At 44.8% G+C, this 26,667-nt stretch overlaps 1 protein-coding gene across 1 annotated transcript; it reads right to left on the minus strand.

The window, feature by feature from the left end:
- Window positions 1-423: 423 nt before the first annotated feature.
- Window positions 424-26,667, minus strand: Igsf10 (immunoglobulin superfamily member 10). The gene is made up of 6 exons (XM_076868759.2): window positions 26,483-26,667; window positions 25,089-25,218; window positions 22,099-22,489; window positions 15,781-20,103; window positions 14,484-15,384; window positions 424-2,332 (listed from the first exon to the last, which is right to left on the minus strand). The coding sequence occupies exons 1-6, from the start codon at window positions 26,665-26,667 to the stop codon at window positions 424-426; spliced, it is 7,839 nt and encodes a 2,612-aa protein (XP_076724874.2).

Genomic DNA, 26,667 nt, shown 5'->3' on the forward strand with positions numbered 1-26,667 from the left:
GAGTTTGCATAAGGACTGCAGATTTAATCTGCCCCACTGACTGTCCCCAGTGCCATACTTGTAACACTGATAGAAGGTGACACTAGGCAACTGGTAGTAGAAAGAAAATCAGTTCATTCTTTAATGAAAAATTCAGGTGCATTAGCCATTTGTTATTTTATAGTGGACCATTTCCTCTTAATGTTTGTTATTTGTTGGCAAAATAAAAGTGCCTTAAGTTAAAAGTTTGTGTTGAGATCCATTCAAGAAATCAGTATCAGTTCATACTGCACTTAAGTCTTTTTTTGCATGTCCATTGTAAATTTAATATTGTAAATGTATCCAAGTTCATTTACATGCCTATGGCTGCCTTTGATTAAACTTCTTCCAAAAAATAAATTCTGTCCAGATGTTGACTTTGTTCAGTGCTCCTTTCGTTTCATGTCAGATGACTTGAATGTAAGTTGCTGCAGAGTCACTACCGAGGGCATTCCTGGCTGTGCACCTGTACAGCCCTGAGTCCCAGGTCTGGGGATTCGGAAGGACTAGGGTGCCTTGCAGGTGAAGCTGCTGGCCCCCCTGGCTCCTCCCTTCTCTTGCCCTTGAGTGCCGGGAATGGACAGGCATTTCCCAGGTGACTTCTGGCTTGGGGACTCCCAGGGCCACACAGTGGAGCTGAAAGGCCACTCCTGTCCTTGTGAGGACGCTCCTGGGAGGGCGGTTTGTGATTCGGGGCGGGTAGGCCACAATCCTCACTGGAAGAGTGATCAGTGCCTGGCCCACGCTGTTTTGTGCCCGACAAATATAATTCCCCCCATCATGGGCCGTTGCTTCCTTGATGACCAAGGTGCCATTTTCGTGCAGGGTGTACTTACCATTACTTTGAGGCCTGTCTAGCACAGAACCACCTGGCGTGGTCCATTTGATGTGTGGCTTTGGGATTCCATCAGACACACAATGCAGCCATAGAGATTCCCCACCGAGGCCCCTTACAGTCCCTAGTGCATACGTCACAATAACGGGCTTCTGCCCAATCTCCAGTATGATCAGTTTCTCAATGTAGCCCACTTGGTTCCTAGCTGCACACCGATATCTTCCTGCCTCTTTCCGAGTTGTCTTATGAATGAGGAAGGAGCCATTGCTTGCTACCAGATATGGAGACAGGTGTGGTCCGTTAGAAAACTGGGTGCCATTGGGGAGAATCCAGATTATTTCAGGAGGCGGGTTGCCATCCACAGAGCAGTTCAGTACTGTGGGCTGTCCCAGCTGGGCAACCACTTTTTCATTCAAGGGGTTTCTGAAAGTGGGTCTCCTGAGCATCTCCAGGACCTCTAACCGCACCACCAGCTTGCTCTCTCCCCCTTCGTTCCGAGCCACACAGATGAAGTCGGCAGAGTCCGAAAGCCTCACGTTCCGGATTTCCAGGGTGCCGCTGGCATGGACTGTGACTCTGCTGCCGTAGTACGGGGCCGTGAGGACGATGCTGTCCGGCATGACCCACGTGACCTGGGGTGGTGGCGTCCCTTCGGCTCTGCAGTGCAGGTGCTTTTTGGAATGCCTCACGGCCGTGGCTTTCATAACCGTCTTGTTGGCATAGATGCCGTTGATCATTGGGGGCCTGCAGTCAACGGCCACTGTGTACGTCTCGGTGTCATGCCCACTGGGGTTCTGGGCCACACACACGTACTCTCCAGAATCCAGCGTCCTCACCTTGCTGACGGACAGAGACCCATTGGCGTGAACTGTGTACCTACCACTGGAGGAAGAAATCGTGTCGCCAGATGGCAGCAGCCAGAACGTTCCTGGCTTGGGCTCCCCGACAACCTCACAGTCGAGGACGGCCGTGTCCCCAGCTTGGAGCCTCACGTCCGTCTGGTACCCCCGCCTTATGCGAGGGGCGGCCGTGAGCACGGTGAGGTGGACCCTCATTTCGTCCTTTCCCAGGGTGTTCTGAGCATGGCACGTGTAGTCTCCTTCCTCAGTGATCCCAACCTTGTGGAAGTACAAGGTCCCATTGTCAAAAAGGGTGTACCTGTGGGCCCTGTGGCCGCTGTCCCGGGCAGGCACAGCCTGGTTGATCTTCCGTCCGTCCGGCAGACTCCAGGAGATCTCGGGCTCCGGGGAGCCGGAGGCCTTGCAGTCCACCTGGAAGTCCCGCCCCTGGAGCACTTGCTTTCTAAAGTGCAGCTTGTGGTGAATCTTGGCGGGCTTCAGCCTCAGGCTGACGTGCATCAGGGTCAGGTCGTCCCCCGCGCTGTTCCTGGCCACACACAAGTAGTCACCGCCGTCTTTCTCTGTCACAGATCCAATAAACAGGGACCCGTTTGGGTAGACGTGGAGTCGGCTGCCCATCCTAAGAGAACAAAGACTATCTGAGTGCACAGTGGTTAGCAGTGGGAGAAGGTTTTTTTTTGTTGTTGTTGTTTTGTTTTTTTAAAAAAAGACTTTTTAGAAATTGACATAAAAATTATTCAAATCTCTGGGGTACGACCTGAGGTAGAAAGTGGCTAGAAAGGGTAGGTTAGCTCCTCCCGGAGCCTCAATGACGCAAGGACAAAAACTGTCCAGCGTCCGACGTGACATTTCTATACACAACACAAACTGCTACCACGACCAAGCTCATCTGCATACCCCTCACTGCAGGTACCTTTTGTGTATGAGGGATACACAGGATTGGCTTTGTCACCTTTTTCTTAATCTGTTGCAATGAAAATTTAAACCAATCCTAGCTCACTGCTGTCTAAATTCTTTGCTGAAAGTGGGACAGGTACAATTTATTACAATCTAGTGGTGTTTTTTTAAAAAACATTTTAATGGTGAGAAGAATGCTAGAGATAGGATTTTCTATACATCATGTTCCCTCACTATTTTCCACATCAAACTAATGGGTGCACAAAAGTTATTTTGTGCTGGGTAAATTAGTAAACAAAAAAAATCTCATACAAATTTTTTATATTATTGCCTGGAGATGTTCTTTAAAGTGTATTAGTAGCAAAGCAATTGCTGGATTGCTTGTTAGAGAAGAAGTTCCCCTCTGTTATAAATAAAGAGCAGGCCAACGTGGGTTTACAGTGTCTGTGTTGGGCTGCTCTCCAGAGGCACCCCTGCAGGCCAGTTCTCCAAGGGCACAGCCAGATGCAGCCTGTGTTTCCACACTTCACCACAGGATGGCAGACCTTTCCTGGAAAAATGAAATCTTTTCAGAAATTCAGTTGGTGCCGATTGAGATCTTGATTGTGTCCTTGATTGTCTCCTTGATTGCAGTCATGGACACTCATAGAGGACAATCACATATGTTTTTCTTATTTAGGGGCAACATGGGCTAAGTAAGTAGATAAATCTGGAAAGAAAAGGAAGAACTTGTTTTCATTGCATAGCTACCTACCAAGTCCAACAGCCTCCAGTCATTTATAATTCATCAGTAAACGTGAGGTTTTGGGGAGTTCTGTGTGTGGAGTGTTATAAGAGGTGCTGGTGTTCATTTGGTTGTTCGAGTGTGGAAGGGATCTCCCTGGCATATGAACCAAGGCGCGATCACTGTACTGAGTGTGTTAATAAAAGAGAAACGTCATGGGCTTTGCACGAACATCTACACTGTTTCAAGATTCCCCCACTGTCACTGCGCAGCTGCAAGACTGACAGGTTTGACAGCTTGCCTTTGACCTCCGAGAAGCCCTGTGTGTTCCACTATGCAGCACTGCCACCTACTGTGGAAAGAGTCCTAATTCTTTCCCAAAGCATTGGCTGTCTAACTTGGCCACACATTGAAACCTCTTGTGCAGTTTTCTTAGGCCGGGTAGTGTCTTCAGAATGGCTGACTGGATTGGTATAGCTGTGGCTTAGGTGTCAGGACCCTGAAAGTCTACCAGACAATGTCATGTGCAGCAAAGGCTCAGAACCCCTGCCCTAGAGATTGGGTCTCAGTGCTTTCCCCTCCACCTGTGGCAGAATTGTGTGGGGCCAAATTTGTGGTGCAGCAGATGGGGCCAGGGATCCAGGACCCTGTGGAGTAGATACTGTGAGTATCTACTTTAGGGTTTCACGGGGCCCATGCAAACCTACTTACCACAATGGGAACTGGGGCAAGAGAAAGGCAACCTTCCTTTACCACCCTCGCAAGAAGATCTGACTGAAATGGGACTTGAGAGGCAACTGGCACATGGAAGGACTTGAAATCCAAGAAAAACACCACTAGATTGTAATAAATTGTACCTGTCCTGCTTTTAGCAAAGAATTGAGACAGCAGTAAGCTAGGACTGATCTCAATTTTCATTGCAACAGATTAAGAAAAAGATGCACAAAGCCAATGAACAATTAAGTTTGAGAAGCAGCCTCGAATCTTAGTTTGCACTAAAATCATCTGAAGAGCTTTTAAGAACACAGATTGCTTATTAAAACCACCAGCGTTTCTGATTAAAAATGTTCTCATTCAATTCCAGAACCCCTAGTAGGGACACTGCCCTCTTGAGAACCACTGATTTAGGATGACACCTGCCCCCCAAATCTGACAAGTGAAGGCTGTAGGATACAAGAAGAGCTACACATGACATGCAGTGGTTTCTTTTTTACACCTGGTATTTTTGAGAGGATTTAGAAGTTTTCCCCGAGTTAAAGAAAATTATTAGTAAGGATTAATGCAGAAAGAGCGCAGTTGAGAATCTGAATAGGAGTGCCCGGCCAAATACGAAGGAAAAGCCATGTTTTGTGGAGCTAGAACTGAGAAAATCCTGATCATCAGAACGAATGTGACACGAACCCCAAGGAGCCCTGAACTGGAAAGGCAGTCCAAAGAAAAGAACTAAGCAGACCGTAGCTCCAACCTGGCTGCCCAGCTGCCCACTGGAAGCCCATGACTGGCCATCCTAACTGAAGGAGGCTGCACTGTAGGTCCTGGAGGGTTTAGGTGCAGCTTGGGGACCTGGCTGGTCTGAGAGACTGCTTTGCTCTGAAGAAGGAAGCCCACTTTGGGCCCACATCCCAAGCACCCAAGCCCATGCTGTTGTACCAGTTACTGCTAGACGCCATCTTGCCTTAGAGGCTGGCGGCCGGACTCCTGGTGCTGCCAGAAACCTTGGCTGGGTGAACTTCACAGGGCTGAAGACAGGTCCCTCAGCATCCTGTGACTCTGGAGGCTGAGGACGGCACCCCCGGAAGCAGCCACTGTAGAGTCATGATAACTGCGTTCCTGAATTGCTGCAGTCCAGGCAGCTGAGATACTCAGACACTGCCATTAAAGATAAACACATCACCCAGAGACTACACCTTCCAGCTCCTCTGTGGCTAAACCAGAGAACCTATCCATCTGACCTTCTACCTACCATCTAAATGAAGATGTTTCCCTACAAAAGCTATTTCATAGAATTGGAAAAGGGAAACACAGGCATTAACAGAGGCACACAAAAAAACACGACACCTCCAACAGAGGCATTAGTGCTCAAGACAGATCCCAATAAGAAGGAAAACGATGAAGTGTCTGGGGAACAATGAAAAATGATGATCCTGAAGAAACTCAGATGCAACAGAGTCCAGGTAGACAGCACAAAGAAATGAACCAAGGCAACAAGAGAAAAAACATTTTATGAAGATTCAGGATATGAATAAATTCCACCACAGAGATAGAAATCAGAAAAAAAAAACTATCAGAAATCTTGGTGATAAAAACTTAAATGAAATTTTCAAAAATCCAACAGAGAGCTTTTACAACAGACTAGATTAAGAGTTTCTAAACCTGAGGGCAGCTAATTTTGAATTAATCCAGTCAGATAAAAAAAAGAATTTTAAAAAATGAAAAAAGTCTACAAGACATATGGAACACTATTAACTGAACAAATATTTGCATTATGGAAATTCCAGAAGGTAAAGAAAAGTAAAAGCATTGAAAACCTAGTCATAGAACAATAGAGAAAACCTTGCCAAATCTTCAAAGAGATATGGACGTCCATATACAAGAAGCTCAAAGGATTCCAACTAGATCCAACCAAAACAGAGCTTCACCAAGACTATCATCACTGGAGTGTCAAAAGACCAGACAGAGAACTTGAAAGAGCAAGAGAAAAGCATCAAGTCACACAAAAAGGAGAAATAAAATCTTTCCCAGATAAGCAGAAAGCAGAAATTGAATGAATTCACCACTAGATAAGCCCTACAAGAAAACAAGGAATATAACAACAACAACAATAATAATAGGTACATAAAAAACTTTCCTGTCAATTATAAGGTTTTTATCCAATCACACACAAAAAATTAAGAAATGTGGAAAAAGAACAAAACATACACAAAATAAGCAGAATACAATTAATAAATGGCAGGAAGAAGTTTATACCTATCTTGAATGTAAGTGGGTTAAATTCTCTAAAAAGCAGAGAAGTTGAATGGATTTGAAAACATAAAAATATCCAAGTGTATGTTACCTGTAAGAAATCCACTTTCCTTGGCACAGATAAGCACAGATTTACTCTTTTAAGCAAAGGGTTGGAAAAAAGATACCATGACAATGGAAGTCAACAATGTGCAGGAGCAGCCATACTCAGAGATAAATCAGACCTCTAAACAAAAAACTAGAGAGTCAAAATCTGTCACAATATATTGAGGAAACAGATCAATTCAGCAAGAAGATATAGCAATTGTAGATACATAGGCACCCACCACTGGATTACTCCAATATATAAAACAAATATTACTAGATCTAAAGGGAGAAATCAACTCCAATACAATAACGGCTGGGGGTTTCAGCACCCCTCTTTCCTCAACAGAAAGATCATTCAGACAGCAATCCAACAAACATCTGGTTGGTATCATACTCTGGAGCAAATGGGCCTGACAATTTCATCTAACAGCAACAGAGTATACATTCTTATCAGCACATAGAACAGTCTCCATGATAGAATATAATATACAAATCTAGTCTTAGAATCTTTTTAATTAAAATAATATCATGTGCATTCTCAGATCACAAACTGCAAATTAATAACAGTAAGAATTTATAATACAAAAATACATGGAAGTGGAAGAAAATACTTCAAAATGACTAATGAGAAGTTAAAGAAATTAAAAATAAATTCAAAATATTCTAGAAACAAATGAAGATGGCCACACATCAAATCTGACAGCAAAATCAATACTAAAGAGGAACGCTGATATTAACAAGTACAGGCACTAAAGAGAGAAAGACCTCAACCTCAAAATTCACCTTAAGGATTTAGAAAAGAACAAATTAAACTCTAATTTAGTTAAAGGAAAGAAATAAGATTGAAGCATAAATAAATAAAAAGTACAAAAGATCAATGACATAAGAAATCTTGATAGCATACTATGATTAAATGGGATTCGTTCCAGGGATACAAGGATGATCAACATAGTGCAAATCAACACATCATACAACACATCAAATAAAATGAAGGGCAAAAATCCTATCATTTCAATAGATTTAGATATAGCATTTGACAAAATTTAACATTCCTTCATCATAAACACTCAACAAATTAAGTATAGGAGAAATACAACCAAAAATACTAAAAGCACTGTATGAAAAACAACAGTCAATATCATACAGAATGGGGAAAAGTGAAAGCATTCCCTCTAAGATCTGGAGCAAGGCAGCGATGTTCACTTTTGCCGATTTTAGCAAGAGCAATTAGGCAAGGGAAAGATAAAGGGCATCCATATTAGAGAGAAAATTTATCCACATTTATAGATGACATACATAAAAAACCAAAGCTGTTAGAATTGATGGTGAATTTATAGGACACAAAATCGACATAAAAAAAACAGAATTTTTACATACCATAATGAACTCTCTGAAAAGAACAATCAAAGCAATCCCATTCATAATAGCTACAAAAATATTTATAAATAACTTTAAACAAGGAAGCAAAAGCACTCTACAATGAAAGTTATCGGAAATAATGATAAGAGAAATTACAAAGGACATAAATGGAAAGACAGCTCATGTTCATAGAATGAAAAAATTAATATTGCTAAAATGAACTTATTACCCCAAAAGATGTATACAATCAATATAAGCAAAGGGATGATAGAGTCAATATAATCTCTATCAAAATGACGAAGACTTCACACACACAAAAAAACCTTCTAGGGGCTGTGGATGTAGCTTAGTGGTATAGCACTTGCCTAGCATGCATGAGGTGTTAGGTTCAATCCCCAGCATTGGAAAAAAAAAAAAAAAAACTTTCCTAAAATTTACATGGGATCTGGAACCACGAAGGATCAAGAATAGCAAAGATGATCCTGAAGAAGGGGAAAAAATTAAAAACCAGACATTATTTAAAAAAAAAAAAAAAAGCCAGGGCTGGGGATGTGGCTCAAGCGGTAGCGCGCTCGCCTGGCATGTGTGCGGCCCCGGGTTTGATCCTCAGCACCACATACAAATAAAGATGTTGTGTCCGCTGAAAACTAAATATAAATATAAATATAAATATTATATATATTTTTATATATATATATATATATATATATATATATATATATATAAATAAAAATTCATTCTCTCTCTCTCTCTCTCTTAAAAAAAAAAGCCAGAGGCAAAACAATACCTGACTTCAAAAATTACTACAAACATATTGTTATGGTTTGGAATATCAAAGACTCATGTGTTGAAGGCTGTTCACCAAGACAGCAATGTTTGGAGGTGGGGATTTGGGGAGTAATTTATCACTGTGACCAAAATATCTGACAAGAACAACTTAGAGAAGGAAAATTTTATTTAGGCTCACAGTTTCAACAGTTCACAGCACACCATAGTAAAAGGGAATGGTGGGGGAAAGCTTTTCACCTCATGGTGACCAAGAAGCAGAGAAGAAAGAGTTCAAGGGACTGCAGGGAAGATGAATCCTTCCAGGGCACACACTTTCTCCAGTCATGCCCCATATACCTACAGTTACCACCCAGTTAGTCCATTCAAACTGGGTGGACTGATTAGGTTATAACTTTCATAATCTAATCACTTCACTTCCTACATTAATACAGAAGCCTTTGGGAGACACTGCATATACAAACCATAACATTTCACTTCTGGCCCCCCAAAGCACATGTCCATCTCCATCTCCAAGAGTCCCTTTAGTCTCAACAGCTCCAGCATTGCCCAAAGTTCAATCCAAAGTCTCCTTTCAGACTTAAAACTCTCAGTTATAAGCCTCTGTAAAAACTGAATCAATTACACATATCCAATATACATTGGAACAAAGTAAACATCCCTATTCCAAAGGGAGGAAGAGAGGCATAGAAAGAAGGGATATGACCAGAACAAGACCAAAACCCAGCTAGGCAAAAAGTCGTCCTAGAGTTGCACATTAGCCTACATAGCACATGGCAGTGAAATGTGATTTCCAAGGGGCTTAGGAAGCCCTGCTCCTTTGGCCTTGCCAGTTGCAACTGTTATAGCTTCTTGTCATGCCTCTCTACAGAGCCAGCAGCTTTCCTTAACAGGTTACCTGCATTACTGGCATTTCTTAATCTTGGGGATCTCTAATGCAGTTTTAGACTCAATTTTCTGGTGAAACTGCGAGTTTTCAAAATCCTTCTGCTCTGCCTTCTGCTCCTGATTCTCACAGTAAACTTGGCTAAAAGTTTCTACCAATATCTATGCCATTGCATGAATGCTGTGCTGCTTCAAAATTTCTTCTGCCAATAAGTCTATCACCTTTAAATTTTGCCTCACACCAAGTCTCAGGGAATGGAGGAAATGTAGACAAGTTGCCAGCATGTAATGTGAATAGCCTCTAGTTCAATTCCAAACAAAATCCCCATTTACCTCTGAAACCTCATGAGCACAGTCTTTATTGTCCATGCTCCTATCTGTACTCTGGTTTTCTAAGCTCCCACCAGAATTATGCATTATGCTTCACATATACAGCATTCTAAGAGTTCTCTTGCCTATATCTCCAAAATTTTCCAAACTCTTTCTGCAAACCCATTCCAAAGGCTTCTGAACCACAGGGTCAAGTTAGTAACAGCAACAGCCCTACTTCTTGGTACCAATTTCTGTTATTCAACTTCTCATTGCTTTGGCAAAAATATCTGACCAGAATGACTTAGAAGAGAAAGCTTATAGTTTCAGAGGTTCAGTCCATGGTTGACCAACTCATATCACTTTGGACCTGAGGTGAGGGAGAACATCATAGTGATAGAACAGATAGGTCACGGAGGAAATGCCCTGGGAGAGTTCAGCTTTCCTGTGACCCCTTCCCTTTCTTTCTCTGCTACCCAGCCACTATGAGTTGAGAAGCTATCCTCTGCCACCACCTTCTGTCATGTTATGCTGACTTACCTTGGCCCAAAGCCATAGAGGTGGCTGATCATGGACTGAGAAACTCTGAAACCCTGAGCCCAAAATACACTTTCCCTCTTGAAGTTGATCTTGTTGGGTATTTTGGTCACAATACACGAGGACTATGACCTCCTCATGGATAAACTGGTTGATAGTAGAATGGACTACTGTGAGGCAGTGGACGCTGTAGGCAGGTGGGTCGTGGTTGGCAGAAGTAGGTCACTGCAGACATGATCTGGAAGGATTTTTCCCTTTCTGTGCTCACTTTCTCTCAGCTTCCTGAATGCCCCAAGCTGAACAGCTTTATTTCATCATACCCTTCCACCATGATGCGCTGCATCACATCTGGCCCAACACAAAGGAATCAGCTGAACCATGGACTGAGAATGGAAACTGAGCCAAAGGAAATCTTTCTTCCAAGTTGTTTATATCAGGTATTTTGGTCACAGAAACAAAAACTGACTAATAGATTTAGTATCCAAAATAGCACAGAAGTGGCATAAAAATAGACACAAAACCCAGTGGAATAGAATTGAGAACATGGAAATTAATACGTTTATGCTGCCAACTGGTTTCTAACAAGAACATACAGTGGAGAAAAGACAGTATCTTCAACACAAGGTGCTTTCAAAATTGAACATACATATACAGAAAGATGAAACTGGATTTCTTCCTTTTATCATGCACAAAAATCAATTCGAAATGAATCAAAGATCTAAACGGTAAACCTGAAACTAGGAAATTACTGCAGGAAAACATTGGGGAAATGCTTCAAGACTTTGCTGTAGGCAGGACTTTGTTTTTGTGGAACTCAAAAGACATAGGCAACAAAAGTTAAAAAATAAACAAATGTGACATCAAACCCCAAAACTTCTCCAAAGGAAATAACCAGTTTGAATAGACAACCTACAGAACAAGGAGAAATCTGTTCCAACTATTCATCAAACAAGGGATTGCTATCCAAAATATGTAAGAAACTAAAACAAAACAAAAATCCAATTGAAAGTGGGCTAATGATCTGAATGGACTCTTCTCAAAGGAAGACAGAAAATGGCCAAGTATATGAAAAATGCCGGGGAGTTTAGCCATCAGGAAATAGAAATCAAAACCAAAACAAGCTGTGATCTTACACCTTAATGAGAATGGCTACCTTAAAAAAAAAAAATGCTGAAGGGGAGGTGGCAAAAGGGAACTCTTAAATACTGTTGGTGGAAATGCGAAATTAGTCAGCCATTAGGGAGAAGAGTGTGGAAATCCCTAAAACGCCTGAGGCGAGAACTACCATTGTCTTGCTGTCACATGGGTACATGTCCATAGGAGAGGAAATCATTACACAAAAGAATGCCTGCATTCCCGTGTTTCCTGCAGCACTCTTCACAATAGTACAATGTGAAATCATCCAGACGCCCTTCAGTGGACAGGCAGATCAAGCAAATGGGATGAACATTCACAGTGGAACATGAGTCACAAGAAGACTTACATTCACAGCAGCACAAATGGAACTGGAGGTCATTGTATTAAGTGAAATAAACCAGAAATGGAAAGACATAGACCACATGTTTTCACTCATCTGTGGAAACTAAGAGGTCAACTTAGTAGGAAAAAGGAGAACAGTGGTTGCTAGAGACTGGGGAGGACGGGAGGCAGAGGTGCAGGCGGCCCCAGCACACAGAGACCAGGAGGCAATTCTGGCTTCCTCAAGTACCTTAGGGTCACATGATCAAAACAATCTAGAGTGATTTCAAAATGACTAGAAAGGGGCCAAACTCCTGAAACACAGAAATGATTTGTGTTTGAAGAGACGCAAAGCTTAAGACCCTTATTTGGGTGCACGCACTGAGTTACCATAATGCACCCCACAGAGATACCCAAATGTGAGGTCTCCATAAAAAAAAAAAAAAAAATGGATGGCCAAAATAATTTTTAAAAATTAATGTGAGCCCCTCAGCCTTTCCCAGGAAGTGCTTCTCAGATCCCCTGTGCATAGGACTCACCTGGGGATCTTTCTGTTTATTTTTGTTGAGATTTTTTTTTTTTTTTAAAGTGCAGGTTTGACAGCAGTAATTTTGGATGGAGCCTGCCCTGCCCTTGTGCCAAGCCTCCAGGTCACAAGGAACAAGGTGTCAGAGGGAAGAACACTGTCTGAGCTGAAGCATAGGAAGACAGGCTGAGCAGTGTCATCTGAGGTCACTAAAGCAAGCTGCAGAAGGCTCTATGTCCAGGCTGCATGGCCAGTAGCTTCACTTACTTGGGTATGGCAGGGTGGGCTTGTCTCATCATAGCTATGATGGAAGTGTCCATTTTTAGAATCTAAACTCAAACTGTTCATCCTCCTAACAAGTGGGAAGATGAAGGGGTTCTTTGGAGGGGGTGTGTGTTCTGTTATGCAACAGAAGTGCCCTCCTCCTTTCTGATAACTATCTGCTGCATCTGAATAAAGGATACCTGGCCTTTTTGCATAGATTACTTGTGAAAGTGTCCAGTTAGCAAAAAGCTGTATTTCAGTATTAAAAAACAGAATGCAGGGCCTCTGGTGGGCCCAGGATAGGATCTGCGATCTTACATACGCTTGCCTTTTCCACGATAAGAAGATTCCCATATTTCACAAATGTTTTCCCCAAACGAAAAGTAAACATCCTCCAGATTTCTCTGCTGTTTAACTCTCCTGACCAGCCTTTATGCTGAGATGCTAGTAATACATTTTGGAACACTCCCAGACTGCCTTTGGACTTACCTTTAAGACATTGCATTACATTTTCTCATAACTCAGATGTGAGATTTCCACTCTCAAAAATGGACTGAACACTTCACAAATGCCAGGTTCTGTCTTTACAGCCTGCATAGTGAACTTGATCTGTAATTTCCATCAAAAGCATGAATGTGACACATTCAACACCTCCTACATTAGCTTCTGCATGGAGTGTCGAACTTACCTTCAAAATTATCAAGAATAACAAATAATCTCTGTAAATGCAAATCATCCTCATGTGCTGTGGAATTTATTTTAAATGCATTAATTTTAATAAACAGAAGTGTTTTTTAACATTAGAGAAATAGTATAACTTGAAGGCAAAAAAGACTGATATTGTGAAATTAAATGCAAAAACTGATAAGACATTGGACACAAACACACACACACACACACACACACACACACACACAGAGTAATGGGTATATGTGTACTAGATAACAAATACAAACATGTGGCCCTTAAAATTCACGTTTCATTGCTCAGCATTTAAAAATTGTAAACCTAAACTAATTTCAATTTAATACTTAGGTAATTTTGATGACTTATTTGAAAAACTTCAAAATTAAAATTGCTTTAAATTAAAGATCATGAAAAACTTAAAAAATTAACATTTACTTTGAATTAAAGATCACAAATTCATTAATTATATTCACTATCAACTCCTTTTGATACTAGGAAAAAACCACAACTTCTACGCTTGAGTGTCAATTTATCTCTATTATTTCTGATTTTTCTACATATTTTCTATTAATGAATAAACAATATTTTATGTAAATTTATATGAAATGCTCATCCCCATCTTTTTCTGGCCTATTATAGAAAATCATTGCACAAAATTATGATAATTGCAAATGGCAAATATTAACACATAAGCTCTAATTATTCTTTTTCAAAAATAGGTTTTAATTTATACAAGAAGCCAGCTATAAAGTGCATATTACTATGCCTAGAGTAACTGAGCTGTGTGTGTCTGACCACATGGGGGGAGCAGAGGTCCTTAAGACATTGCACCTTGTGCAGATCTGAATGTTTGGACTTTCATAAAGTGCTTTGCAATTTCAGGGAAGAAGAAATGAAATAGTGATCCAGGTTTCAACTGTTAGGAGATTCTGACGAGGATGATAATGCGTGTGTCCCTCCGAACCTCAGCTGCCTCACAGTTCTTTCCTTTTTATAGAGAAACTGTGCACCTTTACATGCTTACCCTTTTACAACTGTCAAGTATGAAGGCAAATGAGAATTTTTATCCTGCATTTAACTATGTGAACTCAGGATTTGGCCCTTAGACTTCAGCATGTAAGAAAACGGGTTTTTATATTCCAATGATCTCAGGTGGACTTGATTTCTTTAGGGAGAGCCCTCTCTGTGCAGAACCCGTGGCTGGCCTCACTGAGTCACCCCTTCCCCTTCAGAAGCTACAACAGCTCGACAGACCAGCAGACCACTGCAACCACTGCGCAGCTTTACCTGTGCCACTGGTCGACCACTGCCCTGGACGGAAGCCTCCAGATTATCTTGGGTGTGGGCTCCCCAGCAGCTGAGCAGTTCAGTAGCAGTTCATCCCCCAGGTTCACCTCTGTCCACCTCGGGGAGGCAAACTCTATTCTGGGGCTGGTCTCCTGCCCCTCCACTCTGAGCGTCACCACCCTCCTCTCTGAGCCAGTGGAGCTGGTGGCAATGCACTCGTAAGTGCCCCCATCAGCAGGGGTGAGGTTGCTGATGTGCAGAGTCCCATTGGCACCTAAGAACCACTTGGCACTAGAGGCCTGCAGGGGTTTTACTTCAGTGCCGTCGGCGAGGACCCAGTGAACGAGGGGCTGAGGAGTCCCTTCTGCAGTGCAGGGCAGTTCCAAGCTCTCCCCCCGACGCCCCACGAGGACTTGCCTCTTCTGCTCTAGAATGACCGGAGGAGCTGCGATGACTTGTACCCTAACCAGCCGTGAATCCTGGCCAGCGGGGTTGCTGGCCACACACTTGTAAAAGCCACGGTCGTAAATGCTCAGCTTGCGGATGACCAGTGCTCCGTCGGCGGTCACCAGGGCCTGTCTATTTCCTGTGGATGACTCGGAGACCACTGACTGGTTTGCAAGAATCCAGGAGACCGCAGGACTGGGCCTACCCTCTGCTCTGCACGTCAGCTCCATGGTGCTTCCAGAATAGACCGTGATCTCTTCAGTGCGTCTCTCCAGGATCCTGGGGGGATAGGAAACCACGGACAAGGTGACATGAAGGTGGTCCGTGCCAAATGGGTTGGACGCTGAGCAAAGGTACTGTCCACGGTCCTGAATGCTGACCCTCTGGATAGACAGAGTGCCATTGGGGTGTACCTGGAACCTGCTATTCTGTATCCTCTTAGACAATTCAAGTCCTGATAAGAAGAAAGAAATTCAAAGTTCAGATTGGAAATACAGAACTATCTTTTTGTTAAGCTACTGATAATAAATACATTTTAAATTAAAACTCTAGGTCTTCTGGTTACTAATTATTCCTTGATTTTTAAAAAATTCATATATTTTAAAAGCCAGATAGTTGAACACAATGACCACTCAGTCATTTTCAAATCGTGTTTTTCAGGGAGCTCTGCTTTCAAATAATTTAGAAAATGATTCTTAATTATTTTAAAACCTTCTAATGAATGACGCAAAGGTCAAATGAGGATTCCGTGGTTTCTGTGTTTTAAAGAAATGTTAACTGAAATACAACACAATCTTTCCTCTGTTTCATGATTAAAGGTGACCAAGCACAGAGGTACAGTTCTCAATACCTGATGAGACTCTGGTCCAGTGGACAGTGGGCGGGGGGTTCCCAACGGCTGTGCAGGGGAGAAAGGCATCCGAGTGCGCAGGAACCGTGAAGCTGGCAGCGTTTCCTCCAACTATTCTGGGCTTTTCAAACATACTCCTCAACAAAGAGTCAGAGGGAAGGAGCTGGAAAGTTGTGATTTTTTGACTAGCTTTCTTATCCGTCTTCTGTCTATCCCAGTTTGAAGTCTGAGAGGTGGCCTCTGGTAAGCTCAGAGTGGGCAACTCACTTGGGACTGGATTTTTACCTTTGCCTGCAATTTCTGGGTATGACTTGGGCCCAAACTGGTTTTCTGGCCAGGACAAGGGAGTCCATTTGGAATCTTGCGACTTAATTGTTATCGGTCTCCGTCTCGGGATGAGAGTAGGGCGTCCCCAGCTGGGGTTGGTAAAGTGGGTCGCTCCAGTCACAAGTTTGGCATCTGGCTGCTGGGGAGGTGCTGTGACCCCTGCTGCCAATTGCTGTAGGTCAGCATCATGCCTCGAGGACTTGTTCAAGGTGACCACTGTGTCCGTTCTCATCCTGAAGATGGGAGTTGCCAATCTGTCAATAACTGCAGTTTGCGTGGGGGACAGGGAGGTGGGACTCGGTACTAGAGGACCATGGCTGCTCAGGAATGGTGGCCTGGTCGAGGGTTCAACACTCGTTTTCCTGGCTGCGGTACTTTGGGGCGACTTGCTGGACACCAACATTTCAGAAGCAATTGTGCTCCTCAGAGTCTGGGTGGTCTCTTGGGGCGGCCCTTCAGGTACACCTGTCAGGGGAAGGGTTCTTGAGTGAAGACCAGTTGTGCTTGAAATCCCACCTGTGTCTTCCAGCGGTGGGGGAGTGAAAACAGAGACGCCAGGCTCAAGGGAAGTTTCAGCTAAGGCTGGAACAGGTGTCACGGCGGCGGAGAGAGGCAGGCCAGCACTCTGGCCTGGAGAGATGCTCGGGTCATTCCTGTTCCTCCGAGGCTCCTGTTCTCCTGGATATTCTGGGGACCTGGGTCCTGTCGCTTGGGTCTTATAGATAATGACAGATGTGGGAGCAGCGGGGACACCTGTCAGGGTGGCTGTTTGCACTGGTTGGAAGCCAAGTGTGCTCGATTCTCTGGGGGTGGGAGTGGGAAGCAGGGAGTGGGAGGATGGGAAGGGCAGCTCCCTCCCTGTAGGGCGGTGTCCAGATCTGGGAGTTTCACTGGTGTTGTGGTGGGTGGCAGCCAGTGTTACGGGTGGAATTTGCATCAGCCTTGCTGAGAACGTCGCAGGAGGGAAGCGAGGAATGTGATTTGTGGGTAGAGCAGGAGATATTCTAGGAAGCATCGTAGCTGTGCTTTTCTGTAAACCAAACGTACGCAGATTCTTTAATATCCCTTTTTGTTTATAGTTATTTACAAAGATCTGATGCCAGGGGATTTTCCTTATTGAGAATCTTGTAGTGGGCAGAGCCGTGGGCACTGGTGGCTTGGTGACAGGACCTGGAAGAGGTGGTGTAATCCCCGACTGCCCTCTGGTTTTGCTGGTGGTGGATACACTCAAGGAACTATTATCTGCTAGGAGAGGTTGATTCAGAGGTATGGAGGTGCGGGCAGGAGTCGTGGCTGCAGTGGGGGTCCCGTGGCTACTTTCAGCACTAACATATTTTATTGTGGACGATGTTTTATCAGTATCCACCTCTGGTTTGTTCTCAGATAATGAAGGATTCTGGGCTAGAGTTGTAGGTGGATCTGCTGTGACCATGGCGATGTCAGCGTTGGGGTGGGTGCTGGGGGGAGGGCCTAGAGAAGACAACACTGTTGTAGCAGAGGCCAGTGCCTCTGTGGGAGGACAGGACAGGCACCTCACAGGGAGCTCCGAGGCTGAAGGTGTGGTTGTGCTTTCCTCAACAGAGCCCCGGACTGCGGGCCCCACCATGCCGTATCCATGCCGTCGGAGAACTGGAGTCCTGTATGGGCTAATAATTCGCCCTCTGCCCCAAATTTTCCTGCGCCGCCCAAAGCGTCTGGGGAGTGGGGTGCCAGCAGTGCTACTTCTAGGAACCTGAAATGAAGGATCAGCAGTAACGTGTGGCTCTGAAGGGAGCCTAGAGGTGCTAAGTCCTTGCAGAGTGTAAGAATAGAAGTGATTGCTCCTGGGTTCACTGGCTCCCTCCACCGGTGTCTGGTGGCCGTTTGTGGTATTTACTGACTCTAAGACCACATCAGCTCTGTTATTGCTACTAAGTGTTTTGATGAGGGCATCTCTGGTCACAGTCCTCCGTGTTGTTGGAGGAGCCCTTTGGAAATGCTCGTACCTCCCCGTCTGCTCAGAGTCCTGAAATTCAGTTGTTCCAGGCATCGGTGGAGAGGCAGTGGCTGGATTTTGGCTGGCTGCACCATGCATTAGGCTTGATCTACTTGGATCTAGGTCCTCGGGTGTGGCTGTGGTTTTAGAAGTGGTAGACTGCTTGAAACCTGTAGGGTTTTCAGGCTGCACAGGCGGACTCGCCATGGGGGAGGCTTCTGTGTCAGAGGCTCTGTTGGCCACAGGGCTCGGGGCCATTGCTCCAGGGCCAGCAGCCTCCACCCTTGCCACAGCACTGGGAGCTGCTGTGGGGCCCACAGACTCCTCTTCTGGGGGGAGCACACCCGAAGAGCCCTCTTCCTCGCCAGGTGAGCTCAGGAGCCGGGAGCCTGGTGTGGGTGGCCCTGCCGTGGTACTTTCCCGTTTTTCTGGCACAGTATTCTTTTTAGCTCTCTCCAGAAGCGCTGCCCAGTGTCGTGGGTCAATCCTCCGTGCAGAGGGAGGGAAGTGCCTCCTATGCTCCCTCAGGCCTCTTTGTGCTGACCCTCCCCGCAGCAGCGGGGTGTACCCCCCTCTGTCATTCTTACTTGCTCTGGAGACTGGTCTCCTGGCCTGGGTCCCCAAGGGAGCAGACGGAGGGAGTCCACCAACCGCAGACTCCTGAGGGTGAGTGCTGGGACTGGGCTCTCCAAATCCAGATCCATCTGCGTCCCTCTCCTGCTCTGATGGCCTTTGACTTTTCATTTTGACTGAAACTTGATAAAGCAGAAAATCCACCCCCAACGGGTTGGCTGCTACACAGCAATACTGACCTTGGTCTTCTGGGGTGACCTGCGGGATTCTCAATGTACCATTGTCAAGAATTTGCTTTCCTCCTGAGGACTGATGGAGGACAGAGCTTCCTGGAAGGACCCAGCTAACAGAGGCATCTGGGGTCCCAGTAGCATGGCATGGGAGATCGAGAGTGTCACCAGCAAAAACCATGTGACGACGAACCCCCCGTTCAGGAAGAGCCTCCACGCGGGGCTCTACCACGGTGATCCTGTAGCTGAGGACGTCTGCGTCACCATAATTGGTACTTACGCAGTGGTACATGCCTGAGTCAGAACCATCCGCCATCTGGAGTTCCAGCTTTCCACCTTTGTCTATCAGGATTCGTCCATCCTCACTAACAAAGGGGGCCCTCACTTTGCTCCCATCGGCTAGAAGCCACTCCAAGTGTGGGCTGGGTTCCCCTTGGCCTGGGCAGTCCAGGGTAATGGTACCACCAACCAGGACGGTGTGCTCCAGCTTGGTGTCGTTATTCCTTGAAATCATAGTCCACTTGTGTGTCCCTGGCTCTCCCGCTGTGGCTGGTAAAGTGACTTGAGCCTCACTTTCGTACTGAATCTGTAATGTCCCCAGGGTGGTCGCAGTTCTGTTCAGCTGCAAAGAGATCCGGTTCTGCATCAACCACGAGGGATCCGCTCTGAGGTCGGCCTCCACATTAGTAAAGATGTCTTCGGGCTTAGGTGCCACCTGTCTGTATTTGTGGCTGAGCTGCGGTGTTTCAGGTGGCAAGCGGTTCCTTTCCAGTGTCAGAGGGGCATCACTGTACAAAGCCAGAATGTGCCACACTGGCTGAATGTCACTGGAATCCACGTCGCACACCAGGAATGTTGAAAGTGACATGTTGAGGAAGATGTGGTTGTTTTCTTCAGTGAACACCATGGGCCATGTCCTCGAGGGCTTCTGAATGCTGCAGGCCACGTTAGCTTTGTTTCCAAACTGGTCTGTCATATTCAGAGTTAGGGAACCGAGGGGTGCCAGGAAGTCTTGGGGAGAGATGGAGGCAGTACCATCGTCTTCTGGAACAATCGGTCTCTTTGATGGCAGGGACGGGTTGATGGTTGGCTTCACACACAGGAAAGTGGCAGCTGGGACCAGAGCAAAGGGCCTGCCCTTAACACTCCGGGGGTTCATGCAAGCGGGACACAGCTGCAGACCAGAGGAACCTCTGTCTTTTTTGCATTTTATTACATCTAGAAAAAAATCACAATTGAATTACTATCTATCAGTGGTGACCTCTTTATAAATTCACACATGAACATTTTGAGGAAATATTTTTGCTACAATTTGAAATTTGAATATTAAATAGGTTTATATGGTTTCTGCCTTTGAAATGATTTCTAAAAATTATGTCATCTATGTCTCTGCTGTGACATCCTATGCACAGGCCTGAGGGTTTCATCCATCTTATTCACTGAGGTATTTCCCAGTCCTAGAAAGTGCCTGATATATATATATATATATTTGGTACTCATTAAATATTAGTTGGGATGAATCATTTTTCTATCTAGGAAAACAAAATGATATGCTCATCTTCATTTTTTTATTAGTAGTAGCTCCCTGTTTTAGTGTTCAAGATAGTCACAGAATACCTTTGTCCTAGAAAGATGACCTGCTCCATAAGCAATCGTTTGTAAGACTCTGAGTATCATTAAAAAAAAATTTTTTCCCTATTATCCAAAGAATATTGACCAAAACATAAGATGTTGTGTCCTGGTGCGACTTTATAGAAATAGGAAAGGAGAGAGACAGTTGATGCTCAGGGTAAAGAGCAGGAGGCAAGGGTCCAGGCTATGAGAGAGGAGGCCAGGAAGACTCGGGTCCTGAGTAGGGGGGGTGCCCCGCTGCCTGAGGCAGAGGCCCCAGAGGAGGAGCGGGCTTAATGGGAGGGGAGAGCACTGTGCCCGAGCAGCGGGTGGCCCACTGAAGGTCTCATGGCACCAGGCAGCCTTCCACATCACAGAGCTTTGCCCACCTCCACACCCGGGGTCAGACCTCTCATCCCTGGTATTTTAAATACTGCTCTGGTGAGCCTGTTTAAGATGGCCAGTCACTGGAATATTCCAGAAGAGCAGCTCTTTCCCTCATACAAGATGCAGGCTAGGATTTCCATGCAGGAGCTCCCACATCATGCACTGGGCACAGCACTTAGATCTGAGAAGTCCAGGGCTTGCTAAGACAGGCAAATCGGTCATCAAATCACTGTCACGCAGGTATAAGTTTCCTCTCAAAGGCCCAAGAGTGTCACTCTCTACGCATTTGTGTCTGGGACGTCAAGACCATAAGTACTGGGCTGGGGATGTGGCTCAAGCGGTAGCGCACTCGCCTGGCATGCGTGCGGCCTGGGTTCGATCCTCAGCACCACGTACAAAGATTTGTGTCTGCTAAAAACTAAAAAATAAATATTAAAATTCTCTTTCTCTTAAAAAAAAAAAAAAGACCATAAGTACCTAGTGGGTAGGTGGCAAGTTCACCATCAACATGGCTGTCATTGATAAGTGCTTTCACAAGGATTACTGAGAACCTACTGTATTCCATGCATGTTGCAAGGGCTAAGCTTATATAACAGACACTGATAACATCACAGGCCCTAATACCAGCAAATACGATATGTAATCCTCTTAAGAATGGAAGTGTGGGTGGAACGATTCTTGTGATGTGGATGGGGTGGGTGCTGGAGCACCCTGAATTCCCAGAGTGAGTGAGTGCTGGGAAGACTTGCTGGCTGGGAGCACCAACAGAAACAAAGGGACAGGTAGGAGAAGCAGCAGGGACTATGACACAGCTGTGGTTTGTCCAAATGTAGTTCAGGGTCATTAGGGCAATAAGTGTCTGTGTGTCTGGGGTGAGGAAGGGGCTGAGGGTTGGCAACTGAGCATTGGTGAGGACCACAGAGGGAGGACCTGGCACATGGGCTGGGAGGCACTCTCCAGCCAGAGGTCAGCACGGTTCTTAGGGGCCAGATGGAAAGAAGGTAGGCTTCATGGACCGTCCACCTCTGACACAGCCTCTTGCCTGCACCACTGCAAGCAAGTACAGGTGGAAACCAGGTGTCGAGACTATCGTCCTCGAGTTATGACTGGGGCTTCACTTTCTCTTCAGCTAACTGACCTAGGACTCTCGTACGGATCAGACACCTCCAGGTTGGGTCCCCTATCTAGTTAGGAAATGAACCACTGTGCAGATACCTGGCTTCTCCTGCATCCAGTCAGACAACCACCTCAGATGGCAGTCACAAACCCAGGGGTTCCCGTGCAGATAGAGGCTCTCTAGGGCAGGCATGTAGGAGAGCATCTCCTGAGGCAGGGAGGGCAGGAAGTTGTCAGACAAGTACAGGTACTTGAGGAAGGAGGTCTTAAACATCTGGAGGAAACGCAGAGACACAAAGGTATCTGGATGGAGCTTAGTGAGCTGGTTTCCTTCCAACTGCAGCAGGCGGAGAGAACTGAGCCCATAGAAAGCCTCGGGGTTTATGAACTCAATGTTGTTGTGGTCCATGTGCAGCCGGGTCAGGCTCCTGAGGCCATGAAAAGTATCTTTCTCAAGTTTCCGAACTTTGTTATAGCTCATTTTTAAGACCTGTATTCAAAAAAGATAAACATATTTATTTTGTTAAAAGAATTTTCACAAAAGGGGAAAAGCATATGTTGTAATTAGTCCAATGCCATATGCATACCTGGTTAGGAGTCCAATTCAAACAAATCAGTTGCCAATTAAATAAGGAAATATCAGAAAAATTAGGACATACATAAGGAATCATTGCTAAATTGAAAGACATAATAATGATATGATGATTATTTTTTGAAAGATTCCTTGAGATATAGATCGAAGTACTTACGAAAGAAACATGAGTCTGTTTAAGAATAGCTCCAAGGGAGAAAAAAAAAAAAAAAGAACAGCCCAATGGAATGTAGTATGTAGGGCACAGGTGAGATGGAATCCATTACGTGTTGGTAACTATTGAGACCGGGTGATGCTTCACAGGAGTTCCATGCACCCTTCCCTCTACTTTTGTATATGGTTGGAAATTTCAATAATAAAAAAGGATTTTTAGAAAGTAAATTTAAGATTTTTTGAAAATGAGAGAATATAAGTTGAGTTTACTGTCTTTATTTTTTCCTTTTTTTTTTGGTACCAGGGATTTAAGCTAGTGCACTTAACTACTGAGCCACATCCCCAGCCATTTTAAATATTATTTTGAGACAGTATCATTAAGTTACTTAGAGCCTCGCTAAGTTGCTGAGGCTACTTCTTGAACTTGTAATCCTCCTGCCTCAGCCTACAGAGTCACTGGGATTACAAGCGCATGCCATCATGCCCAGCTTTTTTTTGCATTTTAAATAGCTTTGAGATATTATTAGCATCATAGATGCTAATAAATAAAATGCTAAAATTCACCTTTTTATTTTTTGCTTACTTTTTTGGGGGGTGGGGTTACTGAGGATTTAACCCAGGGGTGCTTTATCATTGAGCTACATCTCCCCAGCCTTTTTCTGTTTTATTTTGATAGTGAGAATGTAAGCAACTTAACGAGACCCTAAGTTCCTGAGACTGGCCTTGAACTTGAGATCCTCCTGCTGAAGCCTCCTAAGTCACCAGGATTACAGCCACTATGCCTGGCAGAGAATTCATCTTTTAAAAGTGTACAATTCGTTGGATTTTACTACATTCATGGATTTGTACAACCATCTGCACTCTCAAATTTTAGAAAACTTTTATCCTCCCCAAATAAAAAAACCAATTCGTATTAACAATTATTTCCCCCCTCCTCGGCCTAAGCAGCTGCTAGTCTACTTTCCGTTTCCAAGGATTTGCCGATTCTAGACAGTTCACATAAATGGAATCACACAACACGTGGTTTCTCCCATGTGTCTGGCTTCTTCCACTCACAAACCGCTCAAGACCCACCCCTGTCCCACCCGCCTCAGCCTCTCTTTCCTTTTTATTACTGACTAGTATTCCATTGTATGCATGTACCACATTTTGTTTCTCCACTCATCAATGGAGGGAGTCTGGAGTATTTTCTACTTTTTATTATTTTGGATAATATGACTAATTGATTTTGAGTTGAAATTAAAACAATTTTGAATGTTTCAATTTTGCTCTCAAGTTTTCTCCAGTTCCCTATCTGATTATAAGCTGAACTTAACCCATTCCCCACCCCCCCCACACCCCCCCAAAAAAAAAAGAGGCTGGTGAAAACAGGATTTCCCCATTGTATTTTCCTGGTTCAGCCTAAGCTGTCGTCACTTTTGACCATGCTGTCCTGGAATGCCACGTGTCCTAATAAATAAAAGTTAAATTGGCTACACAGATGAGCTTTGCCCCAAGTGGTACCCCGAGTTCCTCAATACTCCCTGAAAACCCCGGGTGAGGTGCAGCCCCTTGTTCTTGAAGACACCTGTTCCCAGCAGAGCCTGATGAAGCCCATCCAGGGCACCAGGACCGCATGGGCTGTGCGCTCCTGGGGCTGGTGTGCTGCATCAGGTGCTGGGAGACCTGCTCCTGTCTGCATTTCATTGACTGCCTTAGAGGAGTTCTGGGACACCTCACCTCCCGATTTCAAAGTCAGAATGACTATGCTTGTCCTGAACCAAAGTTTCACTCCTGTTCTCAATGGACAGTGTCCCATGGTGTGCATCAGCCTCTCGGGAGTTCAGGTGCTCCTGTAGCAGCTGCAAGGGCTTCCACACCAGCAGCCCCCTGGGCTTCCCTTGCTTGTGTCCCTGGAGTTCCCTCGCCTTCTAGTTTCTCACTTGGGATGGTTCTTACAGTGCTTTATACCCTCTTGGAAATTCATAGAACTTCAAAAAGGTTTTCAAAGAAGGCAGAGCACACACAAGAAATTAAGTAAGGCTGGACAATAGTTCACTGATTTATAGAAAAGGTCCCAAAGTCTATTCCCAGAGAAACATGATTACAAATAGTCTTTGAAAAATAAAATTTTAAAAGGTTCAGTGACCCCCTGGGTACTTTTTTTTACCCCTGTTAGCTGGAGGTATAAGAAAATTTCCCTGAGAATTTTCATAGTATTCTAATTTCCAGATATGGTTGCATTTAAAAAATAAATCAGTTCTTCACGTGCTCTCTTGACATCTGCCTCTAATTTACAGAAGGTCTGCTTTGGGGTCCTGGGGGAAGGGCAACCCTCCACCCTCCCCGCCCTGCCCCGTGTCACCTGCAGCGCCTGCAGATCCGAGAAGGTCCTATCTGCGATGGTGTGGATGCCATTGCTGTGCAGCAGGAGCAGCTCCAACTTGTTCAGGCCAGAAAAATCCACTGCCGTCAATCTAACCAAGCTGTTGTATCTGAAATCAAAACGCCACTCCAGGTGTGAGCCAACTCTGCCAGCGAAAGGTCACAGCAAAACATGCTCACTCGGAATGCTCTTGCTTTACCTGTGCTCTAGGGAGAGGGTCAAATGCTTGGAATGTTACTGAAGTTCTCCAGATGCCACTGATTTGCTCTCCCCCTGTGATCTCTGAGTCCCTCAATATGTTCCCAGGACATGCCACATCCACTCCCTCTTCAAACCTTCAAGGACTTACTGTAACTTCAGGGCGGAAGATCCTTGACCCTGACCTTTTATACTTGTAGATGTAAGGCCATTCTTCTATGATACTGTCCCCTCACTCTCCCAGGTGGACTTAATCAGTAGTGGTTAAGGATCTGGGGCTCTGGAGCTCAGATTTTAACTTCTGGTTGGGCGTGATTATGAGTTCTGGCTTCTAATAATACTTGTGTGACCTGGGTAAAATCCGGAGACCTTGTGTGTTCCAGTGTCACTACAGTGCAATAACAGAGTCCACTATGAGGGAGTTATGAGGATCCAATTTAGTGCTGAGCCTGGTCAGCACACAGTAAGTGCACAATTAATGTTGGCTCTTATGAGTCATGGCTGTTCCCAAGGCATGCTGCATGCTCTCCTGTTCTCACTACAGTGCATAGACTGTTCAACCACAGCTTCTTCAGGTGAACGGTTTGCTGTCCCTCACTGTATCCTGTGCCGGTGTGTGCTTGGCACACATGCGAATGGATGTGCTCACTAATGTCACATAAGAGATTTAACGCCCACTACACGTGCACACACACACCTTCTCACGAACCTTTAAAGTACAGTCATCTGTGGTAGATTCAATTAGGCATGCATTTTAAATAAGCCACAAATAGTAATGGCTCACATTAATTGTGCACATACTAACTGGGGCATTTTTAAATCTCAAAGGCCTTACAAAAGGACATCCCAGACTTTCCATGTCACTTGCACATGGGACAGTTCTATTTGCCCCATCATCTCTTACACTATATCATAACGCTGATTGCTAAGAGCAGCTCTATTATTTTCCAGCAAAAATGTGCCCAGAGTGAAGCTTTTTCACAAGCATAGCCTCCCAACCTACCAAGAGACTGTTCAGGTTCTAGAACTTTCTCCTCATAAAGGACTAGCAGGAAAAAGTATTGTCCCCGAGACTTACCAAAGGGTCTCATGAGATCATTTCATACAAAAAAATGTTTAAAACAATTGTGGTTAATCTTCCAAAGCCATGGGGACTCTGGGGACGAGTCACTCACCCTAAATTGATGCGTTCCACATTGGGCGAAATGCTCTCTGGGATGGAGGTCAGGTACCGAAATGTGCAGTGCACCTCTGTGGACACATAGCAGGTACAGCGACGGGGACAGGCTCTGCTCCCTGGGGCAGTCACCAGGAGGACCCCAGTGAAGGGGACCAGCAAGCAGATGGTCTTCACCCTCAT

This window comes from Callospermophilus lateralis, chromosome 10 (genome assembly GCF_048772815.1).
Source record: "Callospermophilus lateralis isolate mCalLat2 chromosome 10, mCalLat2.hap1, whole genome shotgun sequence".
NCBI lineage: Eukaryota > Metazoa > Chordata > Mammalia > Rodentia > Sciuridae > Callospermophilus > Callospermophilus lateralis.